Raw genomic sequence first — 17,003 nt, forward strand, 5'->3', positions numbered from 1 at the left:
GTAAAGTAGTAGTTTTATGCTATTTACTCGGCATCGAAGGATGGCTCTCCGCCGCCGCCGCTGAAGGAAGATGCGATCTGCCTCCACTACGAACCCGAGACAGGGGCGAGACGGGACGACCCGTGGGCCTCGTTTTTATTTGTCGGTGGGATGTTGAACCGTTTTTTCTATATCTAGCAAACATATTTGTCAAATCTATACGGATGGCAACATTAGTACCGCCTCGCTTATATATTTTAAATTCAAACCGAAAACATAAATTCATAGGAAGAAAGCGTATTGTGACGGTAAACCCGACAAAGTCAATCCGTGCTTTATTATTAGGAAAAGATTATGAAACTATAGGCAGGAAACCAAAAATTTCAAAAGCAGTACACTATCGTTGCCACCCGAAGCAAAAATATACCTGTTGTTGTTAGGCTATAAACAAAGGAAAACGTTTCTTTTAATCCGACTGATTCTCCCGCATCGTAAGCCGCCTCCCTCCTGCGCCACGTGTCCCATTTTCTTGCTTATCTTCTCGGCCCAATCGATCTCCTGGTGTCCTCGCGCTGGATCCCCTCCGCTCCCTCTCTCTCTACCTAAGCGCCTCCATTTCCGGCAAGCTGCTAAGCCGTGCGCCAACATGCACTGGATGGATGTTAAGAGGCGGCTTGTGAGGCGTGCTGCAATGACCACGGCGACGCTTCCACGACCACGGCGACAGGGCATGTCCCGACGGCGTTGACGGTCAAGCCATGGTTGTGAGGCGTGCTTCAATTTGTTGTGGCAATGCTTCTGTAAGAGAGAAGGAATAGGATGCAACACGAGAGGTTCATTGATCATGCGGTCGGTACATATATAGTTACAAGGCACGAACGTGCAGACTCAATTGTGGCTAACAACCTCCCTATGGACTAGATAACTAGCTAAAGACTAGGGATATTTTGTTAGAGACTACAACGGCATGCAAAGGTAGTTAGACTCGCTTACAGCTTCGACGACCATTGACGGCCGCGACAATGCTTCAACGACCGTGTCGACGGGCGTGCTTCAATGGTCGTGGCAATACCTCCATGACCATGACGACTCCGACAGCCACGACACTGCTTCAATGACTAGGGCGACGAGGCATGTCATGCCGACGTTGACGACCACGGCGATGCAACTAGGCATGCTTCAATGGTCGTGGCGATACTTTGACGACCACGACGGCGGGCTCGCTTCAATGGCAATGCTTCCATGATCATGATGACTTTGACTGCCACGGCAATGCTTCAACGACTAGGGCAACGGGACATGTCATTACCGCGTCGACGACCGTGGCCATGCAACGAGGCATGCTTCTATGATCGTGGCGATGCTTCGACGACCACGATGATGCTGACGACTGCGGAAATGCTTCAACGGGCATGACGACGGGCGTACTTCAATGGCCATTGCAATGCTTCCATGACCATGATGACTTCGACGGCCACGACAATGCCAACGACTAGGGCTAAGAGGCATGACATGACAGCGTTGACGACCGCTGCCATGCAATGAGGCGATGCTTTGACGACCACGACGACGTCGACGATTGCGCAAATGCTTCAACGACCATGACAAAGCAAATGCTTCAACGACCATAACGACGAGGCGTGCCATGATGGCATTGATGCTCGCGAACATGCAAAGAGACATGCTTCAATGAGTTTTGCGGAGCATCACCGGTGTTGTTATGGAGCGTCTTCAGGTCGTCGGGGCATCACCGGTGCTGCGAGGGAGCATCGTCGAGGCCGTCGGAGCATCACCGTTCCTGCAATGGAGCATCGTTCGGACCGTCCGAGCATCACCGGTGCTGCGACGGAGCATCGTCGGGGCCGTCGGGGCATCGGCGTTGCTGCAATGGAGCATCGTTCGGGCCGTCGGAGCGTCACTGGTGCTGTGATGCAGCATCGTCGAATCCGACGGAGCATCGTGTTGCTGCAATGGGGCATCATTCGAGCCGTCGGAGCATCACCGGTGCTGCAACGAAGCATCACCGGTGTTGTGTTGGAGCATTGCCGGTGCTTCAAGGATGGTCGCAGCAACGTCACTGGTACAACCCGGCGCATGGCGAGCTAGCTCGTCACGTTTTCCTGTGAGAGGACCGGTGACGGGGCTGCCGCAACCTTGGAAACGAAGATGCTGTGCATATCTGATGGCTGGCTGGAGTCGCTGGGAGAGATGGGTATTCGGGATGGAAGTTATGGTCCAGAGATCAAGCGGCCCTAATTGAAGGAAATCAACGGCTGGCAAGGTGGTTTAAAAGTCCGTGCCATCAACCGGTTTACACCTAGCAGCAGCCATAAACAAAAAGGACTTTTCATCGCTGGCCCAAATGAAAACTGGGCCTACCGTTAGCATTCGTATATGATTATTCTCAAGCCATGGCCCACCTCTGCAGCAGCGCAGTCTAGTCTGTCTCAAAAAAAAAGCAGCGCAGTCTAGGAGAAAATAAAGCAGACTTGGATCGCAGCTCCTATATAGCGCGTAGGTCGCTGGAAGTAATGTAGCGCATACCCAGGGAGCAACTAGTTAACGAGCGTTCCTTCGGGAGCCTCGCAACGATCAGCGCCACTTGGCGCGCTCTCAGCCATTCGCCACGTGTCGCGCTCTGGACGCTCCCTTCAGATTTTTTTTATTTTTTCGCACGCGTTTTCGGCTTTTTAAACGGTTTTTTTCCCGGGTTTTTTCAACGTTTTGGTTTTCCCCGGTCTTCCTTAGCGTTTCGACAAAAAAAAATTTGAAAAAAAGTTTTTTGCGCGAAAAAACGCGTTTACTTTTTTTTTCCTTTCGTGAAAAGTCACGTTTTTTTTCGTGAGAGGCACGGTTGTGCTTTAGCGATAGTCACGGCCGTGCCTTTCGGAAACGAAAAAAACGCGTTTTCTGTTTTTTTTCTTTCGCGAGAGTCACGGTTTTACTTCCGCGAGAGGCACGGTTGTACTTTCGTGAGAGTCACGGCCGTGCCTCTCGGAAAGGGAAAAACAAAACGCGTTTTCTGTTTTTTTATTTCGCGAGAGTCACGGTTTTGCTTCCGCGAGAGGCACGGTTGTGCTTTTGCGAGAGTCACGGCCGTGCCTCTCGGAAAGGGAAAAAATACGCGTTTTCTGTTTTTTTTCTTTCGCCAGAGTCACGGTTTTGCTTTTGCCAGAGGCACGGTTGTGCTTTCGCGAGAGTCACGGGCGTGCCTCTTTCGGAAATGGAAAAAACGTGTTTTCTGTTTTTTTTCCACGAGAGTCACGGTTTTGCTTCCACGAGAGGCACGGTTGTGATTTCGCGAGAGGCACGGGCGTGCCTCTTTCGGAAAGGGAAAAAACCATGCTCCTGGTTTGGTTTTTTCGTCCAGTTTTTTCGTCTGGTTTTTTTGTGAAAAAGAAGTTCGTCAAAACCTATCAACATGGGATCTAGTTTTGAAGATCTCGACGCGAAAAATCCAATGGTGAAAACGGTTTGAGATTTGGATGCACGGTTTAAGAGATAAAACGTTTTGAATAAACGAATCTACAAAAAAAGGGAAAACTCCCAGGTTGCGACAAGTGGCGCGCTGCATGTGCGCCACTTGTCGTGACCTGGGAAGATGGAGTGTTCTTTGCAACGAGTACTCCTTAATTAGTGATTTCGGCATACCCCCCCTTGCGCGCTGCTGTTTCAATGGGCCGGCCCAGTTCTAGGAGGTTCTAGAACTTTCCCTGAGCTAGGTTTTTCTGGTTTTCTTTCGTTTTTTTCTTTCTTTTTTGTTCCTTTTTCTGTTTTTTCTGTTTTATTTTTATTCCCTTTTTTTCATTTGCGCAAATCTTTTCATGTTCTGTTTTTATTTTTGTTCTCCTTTCCTATTTCTTATTTTTCGCTCATGTATCAAATTTGCGAACAATTTTTCTCTAATTGTGAACATTTTTCAAATTGCCGAACATTTTTTACAAATCCACGAACATTTTTTTGAATTGATGAACAGTTTTCAGAAATATGTGAACATTTTTTGAAAAAGTGAACATCTTTTCGAAATCATGAACATTTTCTTAAAATCGTGAACATTTTTTTAAAATCCTAGACAGTTTCTAAATTCTTGAATATTTTTCTGAATCATGAACATTCCTAGAAATTGTGTACATTTTCTGGAAAGCGTGAACATTTTTCAAATTTTTCTAAATATTTTTCAAATTTGTCGAATTTTTTTAATATTGTGAACATTTTCCTAGAAATTCATGAACATGTTCTAAATTGTAAAAAAAATGAATAGCCAAACATTATTTTTGAAATTGCGAACTTTTTTTGAATCCATGGGCATTTATCATTCCTGAACATTTTTCAAATCACGAACAATCTTTGAACTCACGAAAAATTCTACAATTTTGCAACTTTTTCTGAAATCCCGAGTTATTTTAAAAAATAAAAAAGCTGAAAACAGAAAAAAAAAACAAGGGGCTCCCCCCCCCCCCCCCCCCCCCCCCACACACACACACACATGGGCCAGCCCATAAGGGCGCGCAGGGGAGTGGGGAGGGTGCGCGCTCCCGTGGCTGCTCGCGCATATGGCGCCATATAGGAGGTCCCGACTTGGATGATAAAGTGCAAATGTGAGCTCGGGCTTATAATAGCAGTTTAGATTTTATACATTTTTTATGAAAAGTCCAGCGAGGGATCTTGTTCCGCGCCATTAGCGCGACTCGGCAACCTGGCGCTCACGCGCCTGCTCGGCTGGGCCGACCCAAATAGTGGGCACTTGCTTGGTTCGTTAGCTAAGTCGACAATAATTAAACCATTGACCTGACTGTTGTCAAGTTGACTTTTCGAGGGGTATTAGGTCTCCTCAAAGATTTCAAACTCCATTGTAAGAGAATATCAGGAAATCGGCACTAGAACTAGAAGGTCTAGTTGTACTGGCTAATGTGGATATTCCTATGTAAATCTTTGATGAAACTGAAAACAAAAAATTTGAGCTATATTATGTAATAGGCTTGAATAGCCCTCTCACCAAGGAGCAAGAAAAGGAACATACTCAAGATGTTGTTGCTTTCATGGAGGAGTATTTGATGGTACTTGGTCATATTAGTCTCTACATTTATTGTTATCACTGAGATATGAACATTTTAGCTAAAGATTATTATTGAAAGCTCAATGAAGAGATTGTATTCCCAAGTTATATGTCAAGAATGCATAACATTCAATTGATATCTAATTTTGGTGTGGATATGTGTTGTGTCATATCACTCCACTGCATGTAAAATGTTAAATATTTTAATTTATTAAAAAATGTGTAGTAACCCACATAAAGGAAGCATAACTCAATCTTGCAAGATAGCAAGTCCACTAAAACGAATATCTTCCATGAAAGTAGACATCACACAAGTGTAATCAATGTATAAGAAGTTCTAGAAAGCTGATACTTCTTTAGAGGAACACAATTTAGCACTGAAGAACCAATGTTGTACCCAGAATTGACATGTACTCTATTGTTACCCGCAAAGAAAAGACATGTACTCTATTGAAGTATAATCTTATATAGTGATGGAATAGCACTGACTCATATGATCACCATACTATTTTTTAGTATAAAATAGTAGTCACAGTCACAGTACGGAAAGAGGATAGTTCGGCAGGCGAACAATAATTGGGACTACAAAAATAGTGTCTAAAATTCAATTGCAATGATGACGAAAATTATAACATTTCATTGATCAACTATTTCTTTCTGCGTTGAAGACTAGCTAATTTCTTGAGAAAACAAGACATATTTGCAAATTATTAATTCCAACTGTCGGAGATCCAAGAAGATGACTTGGCTTGCGTCGTGTCGCTAAAGTATTTAATTTGGCACTTTCATTACATACATTAGCACTGTCTGCCCATATGGCCACAAGCTAGCATTTCTCTTTCAAAGTAGATCAGTGAAGCAGTAGTACATTGTTTACCTACCAGGCAATAACAAGCAGACGTGATCCTGTGCAAGCTAGCTAGCACCACTATATATTTGACAAGTATGGAGAGCTAGCTGAAGCTCCCCCTCACGCCTAGTTGTTTGCCAATACTTGAAGTAACACGCAGATACGTACACATCTGAAGAGACAGAGAGAGTAGGATGTACAAGGGGGAACTAAATAAACAACACTTCGAGACTATAGTACTATAGCTGCATGCGTACAACTATAGAAAAAAGGAGGAGAAAAAGTTGGTAAAGTGTAATCATAAATCTGCTAGTGTGGGAATAGGAGACACAGGGAAAGAAGTACCTCTATGTGCGCAAAGTTAGGCAACAGTGGCCTTTTGTAGCACGACCAACCAGAGGGACTGCATGCATCGCAGAGCACGCTAGCGGGACACACCGATGTGCTATTGTGGACCGCTACGCCACCCTCTCAAATGCGCATGCACATCCACCATCACCTGGAACACCATCGCCTCGAAGCGTTGGCACTTGCGCCACACCTGTCATCGCCCTAGCGCCGTTAACCTCATCACGGCTCTGCATGTTGTGCCGTTGTAGCGTGCCTCCTCCATGTGAGCTCGCTAGCCTTCACCGCCGGTGGCATGCGCATTCATTTTATTAACCGTCGAGCCCAATAGAATCCAGAAATTTAAGAAATTTCAAAAATGCGAAAAGAGGAATCTGGTTGTCAGCTTTTTGTTGAAGAGTTCTACTAAATTACGTTGATCATTCCTAATCATTCAAAAAAGTTGTGAAAACCCCACTATAGTTTATGGATTTCCCAATAACTTAGTTCCAGGGGTATTTGGCATCCGGAATTCATATTTACACCGTGTTTCTTTGTATAACGACGTGTAGGAATTCGTAGTCTACATTCCATGAATATCAGTAGTTTATTGCTATTTTTTAGCTTTGCATTATTGTCTTCTTGCACGCAAATCACTAAAAATTTATGGATGCATATAAAATTACTAATATAATCTTGGGAAAATTTACATTGCTCTACACATTGTTCATACACATATTACCAATAGTAAACTCATTGTTGGATATACCACGTAGATGAGTAAATTAACTCGCAATGGTTGTAAGTATCGTGATTCTTGCTTCAACATGATTACTTTGCTCCGAACTTGTGATTACATCAAAGTTGTAGGCTTGGATGTTCATGATAAATGACCAGTAAGAACTCTCCAAGAAAGACCTCATCCTATTTGCATCATAAGATGTCACATGCCCGAATCACTCAGGGAGAATTGATGGAGATGATGGTGCCAATGGAACTTTGTATTGCACCAAGGGGCCATTTTGATGCACCTCCTGTCAGTCGGTCCTCTAAGCCACTGGCAAGCCGACAAGATACCAACAAGACTCTCTCGGTCAATGCGATTAGACATTCTATTCATGAAAGCAGAGGTAAAAGGAAAGCAACCTACACCAAGCATGACAAAATCTTGCATCAGTCTCAAGAATAGGAATGCATGGCTTGATAAACCATATGATGTATAATGTCTATCTTATAAGGAGTATGGCAATTGAGACATTGGTAAAACAAATAGATCATGAACTCATAGAGCTAAGCAAAGTGCATAAATCACACATGGTTAGGAGTCCTCAGTGCACCAAAGAATCTCTGGTCGCAATAACAGGAAATGAAACCACCGTCCTAGAAATTGCTATAGTAAAAAAACTATTAAGGTTTTTGTAAAAGTAACAGTTACACATATGGTTGATCAAGAAAAAAACATCCATGAAGGACTGACCTAAACTCCATCAGAAGAGAAGATTGGAAAATCCACACAAGAACTAGAAGGTCAACTTATACTTGCTAACATGGATATTCATGGGGAAAATCTCTGATGAAACGGAAGACAACGAATTTGAGTTATGCAATGTAGCCCTCTCACTAAGGAGCGGGAAATGGAATACGATTAAAAAATGGTTGCTTTCATGGAGAAGGTACTTGATCAGATTAGTCTCTTGATTTGTTTTGTTCTTATGGTCATTTTTAGGCAGTGCTAACTCATATGGTCGCAAATACTAAAGTTGATATTGTATTTCAATAGAGGAACAACAATTGGCACTACCTAAATAGTATACTAAAATGCCATTTTAATAATTGTTATTGCAGTCAATTGATCGACTGTTTCTTTATGAGTCGAAACTAATGCTATAGAAACATAACATATTTGAATTATTAGTTCTAACCATCAATCGATATCTAGGAACATGACTAGACTGATACGTGGTTGTTGAGGGCTACATCATTTGCACTTTCATTATAGGCATTCGCTGTGTTTGTCCTTATGGTCAGAAGCTAGCATGTCCCTTTGGGAGACGCTAGGAATCATACTACTGATTTATTGCTTCTCATCAAACCACTTGGTGGTCATTGGATCTGTAGCATAATATATGTTTGATTTCTTCTGAGCAGTCCATTAGATTTCTTCTTAACAGACTGCTTTTATTACTTGCTTCTAGCCTAACTGCTACCGTAATGGACGTATGTAGTAAGGTCCTTCTTTTTAAAATCTAGCTTTATTCAATTAACAAACACCTACATCATTCACATGTTTTCCGAGTAAGCAAGTAGGGGGGTCATCGGCCAGAGTACAAGATACTTACTTAGATAACTAAAGCTAGCTAACTCATGGGCAAGACCATTAACTTCTCTTGAGCAATGCATGTATTCAATAGTCCCAATTTGCATCCTCGTGTCCACAAAATCCAAATAAATCGCTGCCACCGAGTCCCACCACTGTGATTGGCGTTTACAGAAATTAATTGCCTCCATAGAGTTAGATTCTGCCTGTATTATATTGATTTGAAGGGGATCCCCAAAGTGGAGTCCATCCTTCGTCGCTAGTGCATCCATGTTAACATTCATATATGATTATTTTCTCGAGCCATGGCCCACCCCTACAGCAGCGCAATCTAGGAGAAAAGAAAGCAGACGCGGATGATAAAGTGTGAAGGTGTTCTCGAGCTTAGAATAGCACATTTGATGTTATTCATCTTTCATTACAAGTCCAACGAGGGCTCTTGTTCAGCGCCTTTAGCGCAACTTGGCAACCTGGCGCTCACGCGCCTGCTCGGCTGGGCCGGCCCAAACAGCGGGCACCTGCTTGGTTCTTAAGCTTAGCCGACAGTTGACCACTGACTAGACTGCTGACTTTTTAGAAACAAGTTCACATGTTCAAAAATCATGATTTTTCTTAAAGAAAATCATGAATTTGAATTATTTTCGTTGAATTTAAAAAAAATTGATGCATATAAAAAACGTTTAGAAATTCATAAAAAGTTCACAAACTTGGTAAAAATTCACGCATTTGAGAAAACACTCGGAAAATTTAAGTTTTTTACGTATTTAAAAAAGTTCACCAATTTTCAAAAGTTCATGATTTTGAAAAAAAATCATGAGTTTGAAAAAGTTTACGAATTAAAAAATATTCACGGATCTGAAAAAATATTAAAAAATAAAACCAAAAACCAAAAAGGGGAAAGAAGAAAGGAAAATGAAAAAAATAGAAAGAACAAGAAAAGGAAATAAAAAACCAAAAGAGAAACCGGCCAAATAAACTTATAAGAGACCAGCGGAAAAAAAACCGCAAACATGATGGCCTGGATCAGGAACTAAAGAGTTTTTTTTTGCAATGTTGCGACTTGTGAGCATCCAAGTTTGCTTCACGATGCTCATGACGGAAAAGAATACCATCTGATCCCAACTTCAATCCCCTGATGTCCTCAATGATCATGGTGTTAATGCCCCGGGTTCCTCCTTCTATGCTTTGGATGACGCCCTCGCAATCTGACATGATCGCAGCCTCTGAGACCTGGAGATCCTGCCTCAAGCGTAGTGCCGGAAGCTTCCAAAACGAGGAAAAACCAGCGGTTATACAGTTTACATGGGCCGGCCCATTTGTTCGTGGGAGGTGTGCTTCGTGTACGCATAAGCCATTAAACGGCGCCATAGGCGCCGGATAGGAGTTGGGAAGTCCAGCTGACAAGTTTATACAACCCGCGTTTGCAGCAGGTCCGAATCGACCGTTGCCATTTCTTTATTCAAACCGCACACGATTTCCACTTCGTCTCCCCCCTTTCCGACCGTTGCGAAATCTTCCTCGAGAAGAACTCAAATTCACCCCACATCGCATCCCGCTCCCCACACTCCCCCTCATCCTCTTCGTCTCTCAGAGCTCGAGAATCTGAGAAGTCCAGCGCAAGCGGCGAGCAGCAGCAGGGCATCCCGTGATGGTGTCGAGGACGCCCACGAAGGCGCCGGCGGCCAGGCCCGGCACCGGCACCGGCAGCCCCGCGAAGCCGTCGCCGTCGCCGTCCCCAGCGGCGAGGCGCCGCCAGGCCCTTCGCGGGGGCCGCCGCCCGTCCTCCACGAAGCGGAGGGCGTCCCCGCTCAAGTCCCTCGCGGCCGCCCCCGCCGCCGTGGCCTCCTCCTTCGGCCGCTCCGTGCGCTTCTGCCGCCGCCGCCTCATCAAGGTCTTCGCCCGCCTCGCCGTCCTCGGCTCCCCGTCCAAGCGCAGGGCCGGGGCAGCAGGGTTCCAGCGCCTCCGCTCCTCCTCGCCCCCGCCCACGCCGCACTTCTCCCCCCGCGCTCAGCGGCCCGGCAGGGTCCACGCCGCCGCGCTCCCGCCGCCGTCGGATCCGGAAAAGAAGACCCTTTTTCTGGACCTCGACGAGACGCTCATCCACTCCCAGACCGATCCGGCGCCGGCGCGCTACGACTTCACCGTGCGGCCGGTCATCTGTGGCAAGGCGGTCACCTTCTACGTCTGCAAGCGCCCGGGCGTCGACGACTTCCTCCGCGCGGCGGCGGAAGCCTTCGAGGTCGTCATCTTCACCGCGGGGCTGGAGCAGTACGCCTCCCTCGTGCTCGACCGCCTCGACCCCACGGGCGCGCTGATCGCGCACCGCCTGTACCGCAGCGCCTGCCGAGACGACGGCGACGGCAGGCTCGTCAAGGACCTGTCGGCCACTGGCCGGGCTCCGGACTGCGCCATCATCGTCGACGACAACCCAAACGCCTACTCCCTGCAGCCAGAGAACGCCCTCCCGGTGGCACCCTTCATCGACGACGCCAATGACCAGGAGCTGGAGAAGGTCATGCGATTCTTGGACGCCGCCGCAGGGTTCGAAGATACCAGGGAGGCCATCAGGTACTACAAGGATCTCGCCACAGCGAAGTGAGCCGAGTGCCCGAGGCGCCGGCGAGGAGATGGAGGTATAAATTTCCCCTTCTTGGGTCTTCCTGAATATTGGTGAACTGGTTAGCAGATGGTGGTGAGCATTGATCTTTCAGAATCTTCCTGAATGCAGTTTGTTAAATGTTTTTATGTGGTTCAATGAAACTGAAACTGGAATGTGCATCAAGAATTACTTTTGTCGGATATTATGGTGACTGGTGAGCATTGATCTTTCAGGATCTTCTTGAGTGCAGATTGTTAAATATGTCTATGTGGTTCAAACGGTCCTGAAACTGAAATTGGATTGAAGATGAAATTATGCAAAACTCGTTCCGCACACTTTCCAAATGATAACAACCCAGTTCACTACTACACCTAACAAAGCTGGAATTACTACAAGCCATGGTGGTTTGGGAACAGGGGACAACACGGGGCCGAAGCCTTCCAATCCACAAGCGATCCTCGTTCCCCGTAGCCACCTCTGTTTTTCTGAAGTGCTCGCTACCTCTGTTCTGTTTGTAGTTACTCACCTCTATGAACGACTTCCTGTGAACTGAAAATCTCTCACCTATACAGCACACTGCAATCCTGTACTTTTTTTTGTGTTCCTTTATTTTCTAACTTGTATATCGACCGGGCATAGGCCCAATTGTGTCGGCCAACTGACCTGCCCAGGGTACGGTTTAGCTTGGGTTGAACCGGACTTGTGCGCACGATCAAAAGTGTTGTAACTTCCAAGTTTTTGTTACCTCCACTACTTTTCACTAGCATTATCGTAGACACCGCGTCATATAGATTCAAAGTTTGACCTTTATCAATGACACTGCTTTTTAGTGATGCTGCCGAGACTATGATTGTTAGTATTGTGGATTATCCATATATCACCGGGGTAAGTTATATGGAATCTCGATTGGTCAAATCGTGGAGTTGTATGATTTTTGATGAATACTACAATCACAAGTCTCCGTTACTCATATCATAGCTTGGTATTATGCTTGAAGATGAATACTACGATGCCTATTTGTTACTATGGTTACCCTAAAGAAGATTTGCTCTGTCTTTCCTTTTGGTCACAAGCTAGCATTTCCCTTCAAAATAAAATCAGTGAAGCAGTGGTACATTGTTACCTACCAGGCAGTAATAAGCAGGCGTGATACTATGAGAGCTTGCTAGCACCACTATATATTTGACAAGTATCAGGAAGAGATAGCCATCATCACTCTCTCCCTTGCGCCTTTGTTGGTTTGCTATACTGGAAGCAACATGCAGATTCGTACGCAATTGAAGAGAAAGAAAGAATAAGCTATACGAGGGGAAAACTGAATAAACAACACTTCGAGACTTGTATTGTAGGATTCTAAAAAAAAATACTAGTATTGTAGGACGGGCTACACGCGTAGAGCAAACAAACAAAAAAAATGGAGGAGAAAGAGCTAGGGAAGTGTAGTTACGATAAACCTCTAGTGCGGGAAAAGGAGGCGTCGGGGGGACGTGGAGTTTTTGTGCGCGAGCTAAGATGAGCTCGTTATCTAGGCCTTTCGATATCTCATTTGGATCTGTGCCGCTGTGCTGTACGAGCGCTGGAGAATCGCTAAAAAATGTGTACTGTTGAAAAAAACGGTCGCGACAGCAATAGCTGGTGGGCCTATTTGTAAGGCGCGGGATGCCAGCCGTTAGAGGGGCACGGGGTGGGCCGTGGACCAGAATTGGCGCTCACATCTGATCCGTAGCCCAGGATTTTAGCTTTCCGTTTGGTGGGCTCGGGCATGAATTGAATGCGTCGTCTAGGTCCTTCTTCCCCGAAGCGGTGCTTTCGTTTCGAAGCTGTCGGCTGGATAATCAGTAGGAGGAGCCCGGCGGCGACCATCCATGCAGTTCCTGATGCAGCCTATGTGCAGGTACGTGCATCTGTCCTCCTCGCCGGCCTCACGTTCTCCTTGCGATTTTAGTTGGTCAAGATCTGGAGTCTAACAGAAACATGGCCTGCCCCTGTCTCAGATCCACTTTCCTGGAGGAGGTGGGAGAAAGCTTGGTACCGCCGCCAGTGGCGGCGGCGGCGGCTGTGGCGGATGGGGGAGATGTGCTGCCTGCGGTGGCGCAGCTGGATGTGGTGGAGGAGGGCGGACGGCAGTGGCCACGCGGTGGAGGAGGAGGGTATGCGCGCTCCGACGACAGTGGCCACGGGCAGATTCTGTTAGGCAAGCCTTCGGCGGCGATCCGGATGGATAACTTTCCACCATCGTCGGAGCTGTCTACTGGGTAGATGAATCCTCATGCGCCAGGATGGAATAAGAGGTTAGTCCTGGCTGTTGGTCATGCTCAGAAGCAAAATTAGTAGTAGCTGATTTTTTGTTGAGCAGAAATGTAGCACACACACACACACCAAGTATATGAAGAGATGGTGGCAATGTTTGTAGAATGAGCTTTTACTTGTCAGATCATTAGAGTTAGTAGCATTTTTTGTAGGGATTAATTGTTATGTAAAATGAGATAAGAAGCATTGTTTTTGCATCGCAGACAAGCAGTTACAGTAAGTTATTAGGTTCAGACACGTTGGACTTAGTAATGAAATTTGTATGAAGAGCTTGTAATCTTGCTTCAGATCACATGCATTTGGGGAGAGTTGAGTAGATTGCGCAAGGCTATTGAATTCTGGGGAGAGTTGTGGAGGTGGATGTGTTTGCAGGTTGAGGATTAGAGCTCCTGCACCAAGCAGGCCACCTTGTCCGAACCAGGTCAGTGCGTTCGAGAAAGTTGTGTGGACATTTGCTGAGAACCCAACTGAGAATGTTATCACACCAGTTATCGGCACAACATTCGACTCGGTGGGCGAGGCGTATGACTTCTACAATTTGTACTCGTGGGAGAAGGGCTTTGGCATTCGTTACGGCAAGAGCAGGCTAAATGTGGAGAGGACAAAATGCATGCAAGAAATAGTTTGTGGTTGCTCGGTGAGTTTTTTATTATTATTTATGTTTATGCTGGGACATACAATTCGTATTTTGTGTCTGCGTGTGTGGTAGCAAAGAAATTACTGAACTCACTGACTTTTGTTGTCGATCATTTTGCAGGGAAAAGCTGGGGTGGAGAACACAAGGTCTTGTCGTTGCGAGTGCCCTGCTCTAATAAGGCTGCTATGAGCGGAGGACAATGGGTGGTACATAGCAGAGCATAGAGACAATCACAACCACTCGTTGTGGCCTAATTTCGGTGAGACAGTACACCGGGCCTCAAACAAGCACATAGATGTGTACACTAGGGATATAGTGAAGCAGTTAAGGCAGAACAATGTCAACTTAGCAAAGGTGTACGGCATCACCGGAGGCTACTTTGGATCAATGGAAAATGTTCCGTTCATGAAGAGGTCGTTGCGTAACCTGTGTGGGAAGATAAATAGAGACAATGCAGAAGATGATGTGAAAAAAAACAATGGATGTGTTCGCAGAGATTGGGGCTAAAGATCCACACTTCATGTATAGGGTCCAGTCTGACAATGAGGGCAGGATTAAGAATCTGATGTGGGCTAGTGGGAGTAGCAGGCTGCAATATTCATTTTTTGGTGATGTTATAACATTTGACATGACTTACCGGACTAATCTGTACGACATGCCTTTCGGCCTTTTTGTAGGGGTAAACAATCATTTTCAGAGTGTGATCCTGGCAGGTGTGCTCGTGCGAGATGAAACGGAAGATAGTTTTGAGTGGGTTTTCTCAGAATTCCTTAGAATGATGGGCGGGTCTCCACCGGTGACCATACTGACAGGTACACTCCTATAATTGCTTCGAAAAGTATGCAATCGGTTATGAGGTCGTGATGAATTTTTTTGTTTGCATTTGCAGACCAGAACCGGGCTATGGAGCTGGCTATTAGGAAAGTTATGCCGGGTGCAACACACCATTGGTGCAAGTGGCATATTCTGAAGAAAGCAAAAGAATCATTGGGTGGTCTTGTACACGAAGAAAAGTGATTTCAGAGCTGAGTTCTATAAGGTTATAAATCACATGTTGACAGAAGATGAATTTGAGAAAGCTTGGGACATGTTGCTAGACAAGTACAAGCTTAGGGCGCATCCGTACATGACGAACCTGTATGAAATCCGTAAGAAATGGGCGAAGCCTTATTTTAAGGGAGTTTTTTGTGCAAAAATGGCGAGCACACAGAGGAGTTAGAGTGCAAACCATATGCTAAAGAATTATGTGCCTCCTGATTGCCCAATGCACATGTTTGTTCAGAAGTACTGGGAGTCGGAGGAGAACTACGAAGAGAAGCGAACACGAATTGTAAGTAATTCTTGTTGGGAATGCTGTACATAGTTGAAGTCATTGGGGCAAACATATGAGTAGAAAAAAAGAACATTTACAGTGGTTGTGTACTAATTGTGCAGGGGAGGCCGCTAATGACGGCAAACCTCGCAGTGGAAAGGCATGCTAGCAAGATATATACAAGAGCCATGTTTGAAAGTTTGGCCATATATTGTATGAATGTGGCGCTTATCAAGTTGAAGAGATTGAGAAACACAAGACGTATGTTGCAATCCACAGCGAGGCGGAGAAGAGAGAGAAATGGTGCAGAGTGGCATACACGGTTAGGATGCTAGATGGGGAGGATGAATTCGACTGCGAGTGTGGACAATTTGCACACATGGGCTTGCTTTGCAGCCATGTGCTGAAGGTTAGCGCCTGGGCCTTTGACCTGTGTTCTTTTATGCAGAGATCATGTTGAATTGTACTGCAAATTATGCATCATGCAAATGATTCCCAGTTTTTTCGTTCATGCCTATGTAGGTGTTAGATTTCATTCGGGCGAAGGAAATACGAGCAAAACATATCGTGAAGAGATGGATGAAAGATGCTAGAGATATACTACCTACCCACCTAGTCCAATACTAGAAGGATAGCATGAAGAACAATCCATTTTTGTACAGACACTTCACCATGTACATGCATGCAATGGAGCTAGTGAGGCTGGGAGACACCAGTTTGGATGCATACAACTGATTGATGGATCTGTTCAGGGCTAATTTGTCAGTGATTCTACCATGTGCTGAAGTCAGAGATGGTCTTGGGCTGGAGGACAGGCTTGCAGATAAAGGACTCGTGGTGAATCATTCAAACACTGCTGGTATGGATGGAGAACACATGAAGCATGCAGAGGAGCCTGCAGTTGCTGGTGAACTTGCAGATAATGACTCCATTTCGAGGACAAGCAACCGGTTGGACGGATTGCTGGCTCCAGAAAAAAGGAAAGAGATGGGCCGGCCAACAACCAGTAGGGAGAAAGCTCCATATGAAGGATTGAGCAAACGGACCAGATTTTGCACAATATGCCGTACGCAAGGACACAAGCGAACAACTTGTCCGGATCATGGAGATGTCCCAAAGCAGCCTCGAAAGCCTGCTAGATGCAAAATTGTGGTGTCGAAGGGCATCGACGAAACAATTGTAATAAAGCAATGGAACTAAGAATAGCAGGAGGGATTTAGGAAAATCAAGAAGATAAATGGTGTATGCAAACTTGTAATCTAGGCTGTGAACTCTGGGCATGTTTTGTGTGTGCTTGGCTATATGTTGGTTGGATGTGAACTCAAAAATTATGGTTGTTCGGTTCAGTACTTTACTGTGCATTTTCATCCTGTGCAATTTCCCTGTTGTAGTTCTCAAATGGGTTGTCACTGTACCAGAGTTGCCAAGCGTACATGTTTTTAATTTTTGGGGCTGTTGGAAGCGTACCATGTTCTCAAATGGTGTGCTGTACACTGGCTGTGTGTGGCCCTGGGCCATTGTTTCGACAAATATCTTTCTAGAAACATTTCGTGTGGTGGACTATTGTAAATGTGAGTTGCCTTGGCATGATAACTGGGGTTGGATGCCAAGTGTCA

General features: G+C 45.5%; 1 protein-coding gene and 1 pseudogene across 1 annotated transcript; both read left to right on the top strand.

The window, feature by feature from the left end:
* Positions 1–9,987: 9,987 nt before the first annotated feature.
* LOC109771634 (uncharacterized) lies at positions 9,988–11,328 on the top strand. Its single transcript, XM_020330336.4, has one exon. It carries the CDS (start codon positions 10,178–10,180, stop codon positions 11,126–11,128), a length of 951 nt encoding a protein of 316 aa, XP_020185925.1. The 5' UTR covers positions 9,988–10,177; the 3' UTR covers positions 11,129–11,328.
* A 1,603-nt stretch (positions 11,329–12,931) lies between these two features.
* Positions 12,932–16,737, top strand: LOC109771638 (protein FAR1-RELATED SEQUENCE 5-like; annotated as a pseudogene).
* The last annotated feature ends 266 nt before the right edge of the window (positions 16,738–17,003 follow it).

Source organism: Aegilops tauschii, chromosome 6, assembly GCF_002575655.3.
Source record: "Aegilops tauschii subsp. strangulata cultivar AL8/78 chromosome 6, Aet v6.0, whole genome shotgun sequence".
Classification (NCBI taxonomy): Eukaryota; Viridiplantae; Streptophyta; class Magnoliopsida; order Poales; family Poaceae; genus Aegilops; species Aegilops tauschii.